The 13,839-nt window shown below is 20.4% G+C and overlaps 1 protein-coding gene across 2 annotated transcripts in view; it reads right to left on the bottom strand.

The window, feature by feature from the left end:
• LOC134834921 (GATA-binding factor C) overlaps nt 1–13,839 on the bottom strand; it is a 57,001-nt gene that overhangs the window by 6,688 nt on the left and 36,474 nt on the right. For both annotated transcript variants that reach the window (XM_063849728.1, XM_063849727.1), the window contains exon 4: nt 298–432. In XM_063849728.1, coding sequence (XP_063705798.1) covers nt 298–432 — 135 coding nt within the window. The remainder of the gene's footprint in view (nt 1–297; nt 433–13,839) is intronic.

The following is a 13,839-nucleotide window of genomic DNA, read 5'->3' as shown; positions in this document are numbered from 1 at the left end:
AAAAAAAATATATTTTATAATTAAAAATTAATTTTTTTTTAAATATTAAAAAAAAATTTTTTATTTAAATTTTTTTTAAAATTAATTTTTTTTTATTTAAAATTATTTTTTTTAAATTTTATTTCAATATTTTACTTTTAAACTAAAATAAATATATTAAAAAAATTAAATCACGAATAAACTTTTTTTCTGACCTCTTTCAACCAACACAATAGAATGTTTCCCAATGTTTTACACTAATGCTCATTAAAAGAAATTTTTTTTCTTATAAAAAAGCAAAAAAAAAGAACAACTTACGTTATGTAGTTTATAATAAAGTCCGCAAGCATTACACACAGGTTCGCCACCTTGATTCCTCCGCCATAATGTTGTTGTAGTTGTTTTACAATTTGCACACGATGTACCGGCTCGTCGTGCCGCGCTTTGTAATGACTGCAAAGAAAGAAAAAAAAATGACAAAAAATTATTAAGTTGCACAAAACAAGGAATTTTTTGTACATTTTTCAAAATAAATAAAAAATGCACGAACAACAATGTCTTCTCTCTACTTTTCATACAAAAAAAAAAAATAAAGTTAAAATAACTAACAATTCATTTCACAAAAAAACGAACATTTAATGGATAGATTTTTTTTTATTTTGTTCTTATTATTTTTTTTTTATAAATAAGCGAATCATGTTTCATTTATTATTATTATTTACTTGTTTTCGTTCGTAAGTACACGAATCCGATCAATTAATTTTTATAAATCTCACTTTTTTTCATGAGACACACCGTCGTCTTGCTGTCACTTCTTGTCGGTCTGACATAGATCGATGATGAACCGATTTTTTTTTTCATTATTATTATTTTAATATACATTAAATACGTTGGAGAAGAGGAAATAGCTTAGACAGAAATTGAACATGGACGTCCTAATATCGATATAAATGAGACTGGAATGAGACAACAAACGCTACTTATGTACATTAAAAATTTTTTTTTGGTGAGTCCCAATTTTTTTTTTTCATTATTAATGATTCGAGAATGACTTTTTTTTATTATATATATTTTTTTAAAACAATCTTTATTATTTATTTTCTTTTATTTTTTATTTTAAACAAATGACGACTTAATAAAAAAAATAAAAGAATTTTTTGACAATTGACATTTCTCGCGACTGAACGTGTACTTCCTGTTCTTGTCCACTTCATTCTAATTATTTTTGATTGATTTTATGAATGAATGGCGGCTTATCGTAGGTGGATTCATTGACTTTTCATGTAACATAAGCAGCAACAAGCTAATCTCACATCTCACTTGTGACAGCAATAATCATCGGTAGTATATAATTTCCAATCAATTAACTCGTTTATTTATTTTTTTTTATTTTTATTTATTAAATCAAAATAAATGTATATAAAATTGGATTATAATAAAATAATAACTCGCGACTCACATTAGCGACTTTGCGGTATCAAGATTAAAATTGTGTGTATTTATGACAGTAGTTGATTTTCAAATACGATAAAAATAACCCAAATTATCTCTCGTACGTTTTTTTTTGTTTAGAGAATATTAAAGCAGAAAAAAAGTCGTTTAATAAGACGATGAAAAGTTTTTTTATAAAGTTATCGTTTGAAAAAATCAACTAACGAAGGTGTATTTTTTGATAAATTTTTTCAAGTTTAAATTTTTAAAATACAAATAAAATGTTAACTGGGACAAAATTTTATAAAATGTGCTTTGGGGTGAAAATTTTAAGAATTTGCATTGGGCTGAGGATTTAAAATGTGAACTGAACAAATTTTTATCCTAATGCCCATTCTAAAGTTTGACCCCAGTTAACATTTTGAATTGTCAGCTTACAAATTCTTAAATTTTGACCCCAGTTAACAATTTGAATTATCAACTTACAAATTTTTAATATTTTGACCCCAGTTAACATTTTGAATTGTTAGCTTACAAATTCTTAAAATTTTGACCCCAGTTAACAATTTAAATTATCAACTTACAAATTCTTAAAATTTTGACCCCAGTTAACAATTTGAATTGTCTTAAATTTTCTCTTATATTTTTAACTTTTTTATCAACAGAAAAAATTACTGAAGAAAATTTGTCCTAAAAAAATATCTAACGGACATTTCTTCTATATAACCGCATTTTTTCCACGAAACGCGGTAAGAAAAAATATATATGATGAAAAAAAAAATGTTAATTGTTTTCAAGATTCGTATCAACTGTCTTCTGATGTCTATTCTCCAGAGTGGACAAATGTATGAGAAATGTTTATTATTATTATTATTTTATTAATATTTTACCGCAAAATTTATATATATGTTTGTTATTCGTATATGAAAGCCTTCTTTTGTGTTAAATAAAAGAAGAAAAAAATATAATAATAAAAGAAACGACAACAAACAGTGAAAGGAATGGATAAAAGTGTCATAGAAAGGTGTTAGAAGGTTGCTTCATGTTTTTAATATATTTTATACTTTTTTATACAACAAAAAAGTTTCAAGTTACATTTTTTTGTTCTTCATAAGTAAAGTAAAGTGAGGCGCATCTTTTGATGATAAATAAATACATTTATATTAAAATTTTTTTAAAAAATATAATTTCTCGGAAATTTTCATAAGTTTTAAATTTCTCACAATGGAATTTATTAAAAATTATTTTCTGCATTGTCATTTATAACATTTATATTAAACAAGCCCCTGTTTTAGTTCTGAAATTTTATAAGGTCTTCAGGATCATGTCAATGACCAAACAAACATTTATAAATCGATCGACCATCGAACGAGAGAGGTGTGTTGATCAATCTAATGATTAGCTCCCTAAGGACTATTGAATGATTTTTAACTATTTTTTAAATAAATGTTTAATATTTTTTTTTTTCAAAAAGTAACAATGAACAAGCATTTCTTGAATATTACAACTTTTCAAGTCCAAACAAACATTGAGAATCCTCCCAGTTAGTAACTCGACAAAGTAACAACAAAACGGTAGAGTGTAAAAATTATTGATGTACTTGAGAGCGAAAAACACAGCAATAAATCAAAAAAATATCTGCAACAACGCAAGAGGATGATAAATATTAATCTTTATCAATATCCTGTCTTGTCGAGTTCGCATCGTGTCGCAACTTGCATGAAAACATTTCACACACAGAAACATCACCAAAGGCAAGATAATTAAATCTTCTTTTTTTATATATGATGAGAATTCATTTTAAAAAAAATATATAAAAAAAAGAAAAACTAAAAAAATCATAAATTAAACTGATTTAGATTTTTTTAGTAAAAAAATATATTTTTATATGTATAAATATTTAATATAATATTAATGTTAAAAAGCAGAAAAGTTCTCATGACAGTCAGTAGTGAACTATATATAATATTATCGCAACATGTGGTCAATGTAGCGATCAATATTTTTGATAGTTAAAAGTGTAAAATTTTTTCGCTTTTTATATAAAAATTTGACTTGAAAATGTTAAATAAAATAAACAAACAACGGTAGCTGGTTTATTTATTATTATTTTTCGTATAATATTTATATTACTAATAATAATAATAATAAAAAAAAAATAATTAATAATTAAGTTTTAAATAAATAAACTTTTAAATAATTTTTTAAATAAAAATAGAAAATAAATAAAAATAATAAATATATAAATATTATAATAAAAAAATATAATTATTTTTTAATATTTTTATTATTTTAATAATATTAATATTTATAATTTATTCAAAATTTCTATTGTATTTTTTTTAATTTTTATTATTATTATTTATTATACATTATTTTATTTCGATTTTCAGAATAATTTTTTAAATTTTAATCTAATTTTAAAAAAATAGATTTTATTATATTTATATTATTAACATAAATAATATTATTATAATATATTATTATAACATTATATTATTAAGAAAAATTATTTTTTATTATAAAATATATGTTTATTTTTATTTTTAAAATAAAACTTGTTATTAAAAATATTTTTTTAAATAATTAAATAATTAAAAATATTTAAAAAAAAATATTTTATGTTTAAATTAAATTAACAATTTATATTTATTATTTTTTTTTTAACTTTTTAACTAAAACATATTTTTTAAAAATATTTTTAACTTATTTTATTATTTAAATAAATTATTTTTAGTTTAATAAATTTTATTAAAATTAATTTTATTGAAAAAAAATTTAAAAAAATATATTTTATAATAAAAAATAATTTTTCTATATGTTAATAATATAAAGAAATATATAAAAAATAATATACATTTATTATTTATTTACAAATAAATAACTTTAGTATTTATTTACAAAATACTTAAAACCCCTTAAAATGTTTCAAACAAATTTCTAACTCAACATTTTTTTTCTTCTTTTTATTATTATTACATTGAACGATGATTCAAGTGTTTCTTCTAAAAAAATACAAAAAAAAACTTTTTGTACCTTTTTATTATTATAACATTTTATAAACCTCTCCGAAGATTATGATTATTATTATGTACTCCAAAAAAAGTGGCATGAGTCCGCACTTTTTTTTCATCTTTCTTCAAAATTTCAATCCAAATGCTCTTAAGATTAGTTTTTAATAAACTTTTTAAATAAATAACATATTGAACATATTTCATGGCTAATAACTTATAAATATAATGAAATAATAAGAATCATCATGCACACGAGCTCCATATTTTTTTCTTCTTTTATAAGAAATTTTTTTTTTAACATCTTTAGCTAATTTAAATCAATCATCTGTTCAACTTTCGTTCGATTTTCTCGTTAAACAAACATTTTAGGCTAATTTTAATAATATTAATAATTGGCTAGAATTACAATTTAAAAAAAAAAGTAAAGTTAGTTAGCACACGCCATCATGATTAGCATTAACACGAGATCGAGCAGAAGACAATCAGACAGGAAGTTTATTTATAGGCACAAGAAAAAAAATATATATAGGGAAATTATATTTTTATTTCTTTAATTTCCTCACAATTGAATTTTGTTATTATTACGTGAAAAGAGCGTTGCGTGAATTGAAGATATATAAAAAATTCATAAAAAAATAGAATGAATGCGTTTTAATTTATTCAAGACAATTTTTTTAAAAGTAAGTCGAATTTCCTATAAAATTCACCGATATTTTATTCAAATAATGTTAATTATTATTCTATTATAAATAATACAATTTATACTTAAAATATACATAAAACATTTAAAAAACGCATCCAAGGTCTTTTTTACAAGTATCGATTGTTTTTTCGTAATTTTGTTCTCAAGACTTGTTATTGCTCAATCAAGTTGTGCTCAAGCAAGTAACTAGCATTTCGCTTCCAACGATAATAAACTTTTTTTTCGTTTGTAAAATAATAGACAAGCTTACTGTAAAAACGTGTTAAACAAACGTTTATTGTTAATTTATTCCTAAATAACATTATAAACACAAACAATCGAATCCCGTAATCATTTTTTTTTTATTTTAAAAGCGAGCTGAAGTATTATTATCAATTTGCAAGGCTAATTATTTATTTATATATAAAATATATAATAAATTTTTATTGTATTGATTTTTTCGATTTATTTGATTTTTTTTAAACAAAAATCAGCAATAACAATCATAAATCAAGTTTGTCCGCCTAGTAACCTTTTTTATAGTTTTTTTTTTGCTACAAAACACGCCTATTTGTTCTCATTATTCATTTAACATACCGACAAAATTTTATTATTATTATTATATATTATTATTAATAAATATTATGAAACGGCAAGTGCAAAGTTGAAGTTCATATGCAATTGTTAACAACATATATATTGTATATAATAATAGTATTCCGATAAATTTAATCGATGTACGCGGTATATTTAACGAAAATTACTTAATTTTATGTGGCCTTGTGAGGTATTTTTATGAAAAAATATTTATATTTATAATATTTGCTCATCAGAAATATGTTGGAATGTTGGCATGACTATGAAAAATTAATATTAGGTCATTACAATTTTAAAGAATATTTTTTATTTTTCCTTTAAGTTATTGAATATGAATAATAAAAATAAATAAATTTATTTAAATAAAATTAAAAAAATATTTTTGACAATTTAAATAAAGTTAATTAAATTATAAAATTAGAGAATTTTATAATTAATAAAAAAAATATTAAAAATATATTTTAATATATTTTTGTTTAAAAAAATAAAATTTTTTGATATTAATTAAAAAATTATTTATTTTTAAAACTTTTGTAGCAAAATATATAATTTTGGATGAAATTTTAATGATTTTTTTAAGTAAAAAATTTTTTTAAAAAATATAAAAATAATTTTTAAAAAATATTTTTATTCATTTTTCATAAATTTTAATTAAAATCAACTCAAAAATCATTTTTGTTTATTTTTTTTAAATTTTTATATATATTGGGAATTAAATTAATAATTTCATAATATAAAAAAAAATAAAATAATTAACGAATTATTCGAAACTCTAAAAAAAAAATAAGTAATTTTTTAATTTATTATTAATAATAATATTTACATTAGTAAAATATTTTTTTTTTAATTTAAAATTTTTATTGTTTAAAACAAACTGATTATTCAAAAAAAAAAAAAAAAATTAACTTGAAAAAAAAAATTGAAAAATTTTTAATTTAATTATGTAAATAAAAAATAATTTAATAATTTAATTTTAATTAATAATTAATTAATTTAATTTAATTTTAATAATTTAATTTAATAAAAAAAATAATAATAAGGAATTATATATTGAATTATTATTACTTAATATGTTAATATTAAAAATTATAATTAATCATAACTAATAAAAAATTAAATGAATTAAATGCTCATTTAGTAATTTTAAGAATTTTTCGGCTTTAAATTTTAAAGTTTAAAATAAATTTAAAGAAATATCTTTAAAAAAATCAAAAATTATATATAATTAATCATAATATATATAATTATATTTTTATTATTAATATAATATAAATAATTAAAATATTTAAAAAATTATATTAAAATTTTATTTTATTTTTATTTATTTACGATATGAAACATTTTCGAAAATTGTAACAGCCTCATATATTGTATATATTAAATATATATGTAACACAGGAGAGAGTTGATACAAATATATATAATAATAGAGGATAGTCGAAGCACGCGCAAGGATCTTCCTTTCGTTGTTGTTGGTATTTGTGTAAAATTTTAGTACATAAATGTTTATGTAAAATCGATAACTTTTCTCTCTTGCGAGTTTTTGCACGAAATTCTCGTAGCAAGGGAGTTAAAGGGACAAAAACGCAAAAGAAGATAAATGTCTCAAGGAACGTCTTGTGAATAAAATTATTAATGTATATCTCGAAAGTACATCGATAGACTCGGCACAAGAGAGAGATAGGATAACAAGGGCGTGGTGATAATACAAAACGGCAAAAAAAAAACAGGGAAAACCGTTGCTAAGGCATTATATAGCAATGGGGTTGCTAAGTATCGTCTGTCGTTATACATGTGATTGGTCGCTTAGATTTATGTTTTTATCCCCTTTTTTATTTATTTGTACACGGCAACAACAAGAACGGCGACAGATAAAGATTTGCACGCTGCTGCTGCCACACTCGAAAAAAAATACAAAAATACAATTTTTTTGCCGTTCTCTTATCGCGATTCACATAAACTGTTCCCAAAGCGCGCACGCCGTGATTTATTCACACAAATGCCTCGCAGTTATTTTAACCCCAGAGTTGTTGTTGTGCGTTGTCTACAATATCGATTAACTGCCACTATAAATTTGAAGGTGTCAAGAAACGCATTAAAACAACTTTTTTTTTCGCTACGCAATACAGAAATAACTGTGGATGGATGGCGCGGTAGACAAAAATGTCAACATTGCGTTCTGCGCAGACGACGACGACATTTTCCCAGCAGTGAGTTGAACGCGAAAAATGAAATTTTCACCGAGACAGTCCATGTTTACCTAATAATGTTGATTGTTGTCACACCGTAACTTTTACTATTTTATATTATTGTGTGACCAGTACGGGTTTGCGTTAACGGACAAAAATAGAGGACAGTAGGAAAAATTGTGTGGTTATTGATTTTTTCCTTGTGTTTGCATTATGAGGAGAAATTTTGTGATTTTTTTTAAAATTTAATTATATTTGATAATATTAATTTAATTCAATAAATAAATTAAATTAATTATTTAAAAAATTAATTTATTAATTAAATTAAATTAAATATTAAAAAATATTTTAAAATTTTTTTAATAAAATTTTTTTATCTTAAAATTAATTTTTAGTATTTTTTTAAAAAAAAATAATATTTTTTTTTAATAAAATAAATATTAATAATAAATAAATTTATTAAAAATAAATTCAAAGTTTAAATTTATATATTATTATTTTTTATTTAATTAAAGTTTATTAAAATTAAAAAAAAAATTGAAAAAAATAAAAAAAAATGAAAAATCGTAATAATTTCATTAATTAATAAAGAATAATATTGTATATTATTATTATTATTTTTTTTTTTTTGTTATTAATTTTTTTTATTTTTAAAATCTAAAAATTTTTATCTAACAGGATTATATTAAAATTATAAAAAAAAATAAAGTTTTTAACAATATTTCTTTTAGAAAAATTTTTTATTATCTATCAATTTTTCATTATTATTAAATTTATTTATTTTTTATTGTAAATTAATATTATTTTATTATTTATTATTATTTTAATTAGGTAATTTAATTTTCATGTTTATTAAAAAAATTAAATTATTTTTTTTTTGTTTATAATATCTGAAATTTCTTTATTTAGTTAAGTTTAAAAAAAAACTTTTAAAAAAATTGTTATTTAAATAACATTAAATTTATTTTATTAATGTCTTGAAAGAAAATTATCATACAATTAATATATTTTTTAAAATTATTATATTCATTAATTTATTTAGTTTAAAATAATTTAAGAATTCTTAAAAAATATTAAAAAAATAAGAATTAAAAAAAACGAAAATTTTCATAATATTTTAAATTAAATATTGATTTTTTTTTTATTTAAAAAAAAATGATAAAATGCATCTTTTTCGAATAAAATAATAATAATTAATGTCCTGAAAGCGCATACGAGTGCAGTACCAATAAATAAACTTTTTTTTTTCAACATACAATAAAATTATGATAAAAAAATTTCCAGCTCGTTTATTACAACAAGATTGTCACGCCTCTTTTTGATTTTTAATACGTTTCGTCTTCTTCTACGCGAGGCGAGCTAAAAAAAGAACGCGAACAGTGTAAATTCTTTCTTTCTTTTTAAATATTTTATTATTGTGCGAATGATTGGAAATGAATTTTTTTTCTTCGTTAGGGTGACCAAACACTCCATAAATTTCCTTATGCGGAACCTTTCTGCGAGGCACTTCCAAAGGTTGCCCTACAAACACAGCTCAATTAATGTACTGTAACGAAGCTCGGCGATGCATAGCGAAATCGTCGATAAAGAGGCGGGCGTGAGTGTAAAAATATTCGTTTGCATGTGAAAATTATTAATTTCTTTCTTTTCGATATTTTTTTTTTTCAGAAAATCATAAAGAACTGGAGGCATTTTTTTAGAGTTTCGCGCGTTAAGGAGGAGGACTGCGGACCTTGAACTTGAAAAAAAAACAAGAAAAAAAGAGAGACACAATGTCTGTTAGTCATCTGTCGTGATTTTTCCGTTCATGTCGTTTGAAGCGCGATACAAATTCACTTTGGAACATAATCAATAATATTTATCTGCATGTTTTTTTTGTGCCTTGTTTATATTTCTTCCGTACAAGTAAATATGTATAATTTTATTAAAAAGACAAGAGTTATGAATTAGAGTCACGTTCTGTGATCCAAAAAAAGTGATATAACTCTAGCTTGTGTATAACAAATATTTGCTGCACACCTCCAACGAGATCCATTGTCAATGTCAAATTTCATGATTTTTTTTTTTATTATTTTTGTGTTTGCTTCATCTCGTTTATTCATTCATAAAATTTATGAAGAGACGCGAAAAAAAAAATTATGAGATTGTCGTGTATCGTATTAATCAAATGCCGATGCTTGTCATGTCATGCCAGAGCCACACAAAAGGCAGAATGCAAAAATAAATAAAAAAAAAATTATAAATTTATTGGAGATCGGTGAAAGAACATTTATTCGACAAGATATTTGGTGAAGATATTGATTGTTTGTTTTTAGTTTTTTTTTCTTTTTTTGTATGAAATGATGCATTTTTTGAAACAATAGAATTTTATCTTGAGTTTTGAGGATTTTTTAAATTATATTTTTATAATTTTTTATAAATTATTTATAATTTTTTTTTAATATAATATTTTTAACATAAAAATTTAATTTATTTTTAATTTAATTTATTTATTTTATTTTATTTTTAAAAATTTTTAAAAATAAATTTAATTTTATTAAATAAATTATCAAAAATTAAAAATAAATTTTATATGAAATTTGTTTAAAAAAAAGATATTTAATGAGAGTTTTAATTAAATATTTTAAAATTTATATAATTAATTTTAAAAAAATAAACATTATTTTAAAAAAAAAATATTTAATGAGTTTTAGTTTAATATTTTTAATTTATTTAATTAATTTAAAATTTATTTTTTTAAATAATAAAAATAAAAAAAAATTAATAAATAATATAATAATAATTTTTAAATAATTTATAAATTTTAATATTATTTAAATAATTTTTAATATTTTATATTTTTTATTTATATTATTTTTTTTTTATTAAAAAAAATTTTTAATTTGTTTATTACTATTTTAATAGATTTTTAATTAAATATTCTAAAATTTATTTAACAAATTTGAAATAAATTTATTTGTTTTTTTTTTAATTTTTTTTTGATTTTTAATAAAATATTTTTAAATTTATTTTTAATTAAATATTTTTAAATTTAATAAAATTATTTTAAATAAATATTTAATGAGAGTTTTTGTTTAATTAGTTAATTTATAATAAATAATTTATAATAATTTTATAAAAAAATATTTGTAAATTTTAATTAAATGTTATAAAATTTATTTAAATTGTATTTTTTTTAAATTTATTGATATATATTTTAAATAATTTATTAAAAATATTTTAAAAAAATAAATATTTTCCATTAATTTTTTTTTATAATTTTAAAAATTAAAAAAAAACGAAAAATATTAATTTAAATTTTTATTTCGTTAATTATCCTTCCAAATAATTGCAATTAAAAAATTTCAGAAGTCTCAAAAATGGCGTGAAATTATCCCAATCTGGCGTCACAGATTTTATCGACACAAAAAAAATGCACATAAAAATCTTTGTCTGGACCAATAAACTCACATTCAAGAAAAAGAGACAAATATCACATGTTTAATATCCTAATTAAAAATATGAATAAATTATCAATTCCAATGGAAATTAAAAATAAAATGAAATCAAGAATTTTTTTTAAAAATTCATGTCAATAATATGAGATATATTTAATTAGAGCCACTTTGAAAAAAATAAAAACGAGAAACGATTTGTATTTAGTTATTTCAGAAGCTAATGATACGTTTATGTGATATATTTATATATAATAATAAATTTATGATAATTGATTTTGACACTGGTACATTTATCAGCGTGAGCTCGGCAGGGGGCCACTCGTCTCTGTATATACGAAAGATTCTTTTTTTTTGTTTTGAGTTAAATTGCCAAATTTGTTGATTTTTTTCGGTGGGAAAATTCTGAAGAAATTTTTTTAAAATAAATAAATATCAACACTCGTATTAATAAAGATGATGTTTTATTAGGGGTTTTTGATAAATATCTGTCCGCACTTGGTAAGCCATTCCCTTTTTCGCAAGAAATTTATGAAATTTATGTCGAAACGTAATAAAAAATAAATTCATTGCTTGACCAATTGTTTCCAATAAAAATTTAAATTTCATATTATCATATTTATTATTATATTACAATCGATAATAAAATTATAAAATACAAATTTCTTGGAAATTTCCGCAATCATGCATTCGTTGCATTGTTTTTTGTTACAGATTTACATAAAAAACCAGCCTAGACTCTCTAGTTGTCGTGAAATGCTCGCTCCTCGGCTTGCTCTCTCGACCATCTGACTTTTTAACAACTTGCGCGGGTCCCCTGATGCGCGTGGGTATGATCGAACATGAATTATAAAGTATCTCTGCTGAACCACCATTGAATGTCTTAAATCAAAACAAAACAAAAAAAAATACACAAGCAAAGAATCAAAGACACTTGAACAAATTTTTATACACTCTCTCGCTCTGCGCAACATCGCGAATCATATATGGTCACGTATGAAGCAAGGAAAAAAATGGGAAAAATTTATATTATTACTTGGATGTTGCTGCGTTGCTGATTCTCGGAATTACAAAGCAGCGAACATTTTATTCGCTTGTTTGCTTGTTAAGAACGATGTAATAGTCCCGTACGCACGTGTGTGTCTTTCGCGATGATGGTGATACGGGCCTTTCTTCTTTGGCTTTTGGTACATATGAAAAACCTTCAAGCCATAAGTTGCCAAGTTGTAGTTTGTAACAAAATGATTCAACAAAATGTTTATAAATAAAAAAAAAATATATACAAAAATTTTTCTTCTTTAATTGTTTGGATGAGTTTACAAAAAAAAAATCTTTCTATCAATAAAAAAAAATTAGAAGAAAAATAGATAAAAAGTCATAAATTATAACTTAAGCGTATTTTTTTTTTCATTTTTTTTCTATTTAATTTTTAAATTAATTAAATTTTAATTAATTAATTTAATTTAAATAAATTTAGTTAATAATTTTAAAATTAATTAATTAATAAATAATTTAATTTAATAATTTATTAATTAATAACTAATTTAATATTTTATAAATAAATTAATTTTAATAATAATTTAATTAATTAATTTAATTAATATTTTTTTTTATTTTAAAAATTTATTTAAATTTTTATTAAATTATTTTTGAACTATTAATTCAAATTTTTATAAAATTGTATGAAATTTTTTTTTCAATTAAATTTGTATAAATAAAGACTCTGTCATAATTGTTATTATTTTTTTAAAATTTTTTTCTTATAAACTTTTATTATTTTTCTGAAATTTTGCAAGTTTTTTATTAATATTAAAAGAAAAATTTATTTTTAAGAATTTTATTTTATATTTCCGTAAATATTTTTAATAAAATAGCATACTGTTATAACTGTTATACAATTTTTTTTTCGATATTTTTTAACATAAATTATTATTTTTTTTACTTTTAAGGATTTTAAGTATTTTTTCCAATTTTTCAAGAGTTATTGATGTTAATTCATGAGTATTTTGTTAAAAATTCTTGTAATTAATATTTTGTTATAACTGTTATACACACAAATTTTTATATTTTTGAAATATAAAAAATTTCTTTTTGTAAAATTTTTATTAAAAATTATTATTTTTGAATATTTTTCATAAATTCATACAATTTAAGTTTAATTTTCAATAAATTTTAATTCTGTTATAACTGTTATACTTCGAAATTTGTAATTTTTTATTTAAATTAATTAAACTAAATTCATATTTTTTTTAAAATTTGCTTAATTATTTTATTTAAATTGAATTTTTTAATTTAATTTAATTTTTTATTTTACAAATTAGTTAAAATTTATACAAAAATAAAAAAAAACTGTTATAACTGTTATACACAAATTTCATAACAGACAAAATTAACCCCAAAAAAGCAATTTTTCATTTTTATTTCGAACGAAACAAAATAGAAACAGAAACATTGTTTGGTGCAAAAGACCTGACGACCTTTTGATGACTTTTTATGATCATCATGATTGAAAT

This window comes from Culicoides brevitarsis, chromosome 3 (genome assembly GCF_036172545.1).
Source record: "Culicoides brevitarsis isolate CSIRO-B50_1 chromosome 3, AGI_CSIRO_Cbre_v1, whole genome shotgun sequence".
NCBI classification, from domain to species: Eukaryota; Metazoa; Arthropoda; class Insecta; order Diptera; family Ceratopogonidae; genus Culicoides; species Culicoides brevitarsis.
Note: the sequence above shows the minus strand (reverse complement) of the source record. Positions and strands in the feature narration are given on the sequence as shown.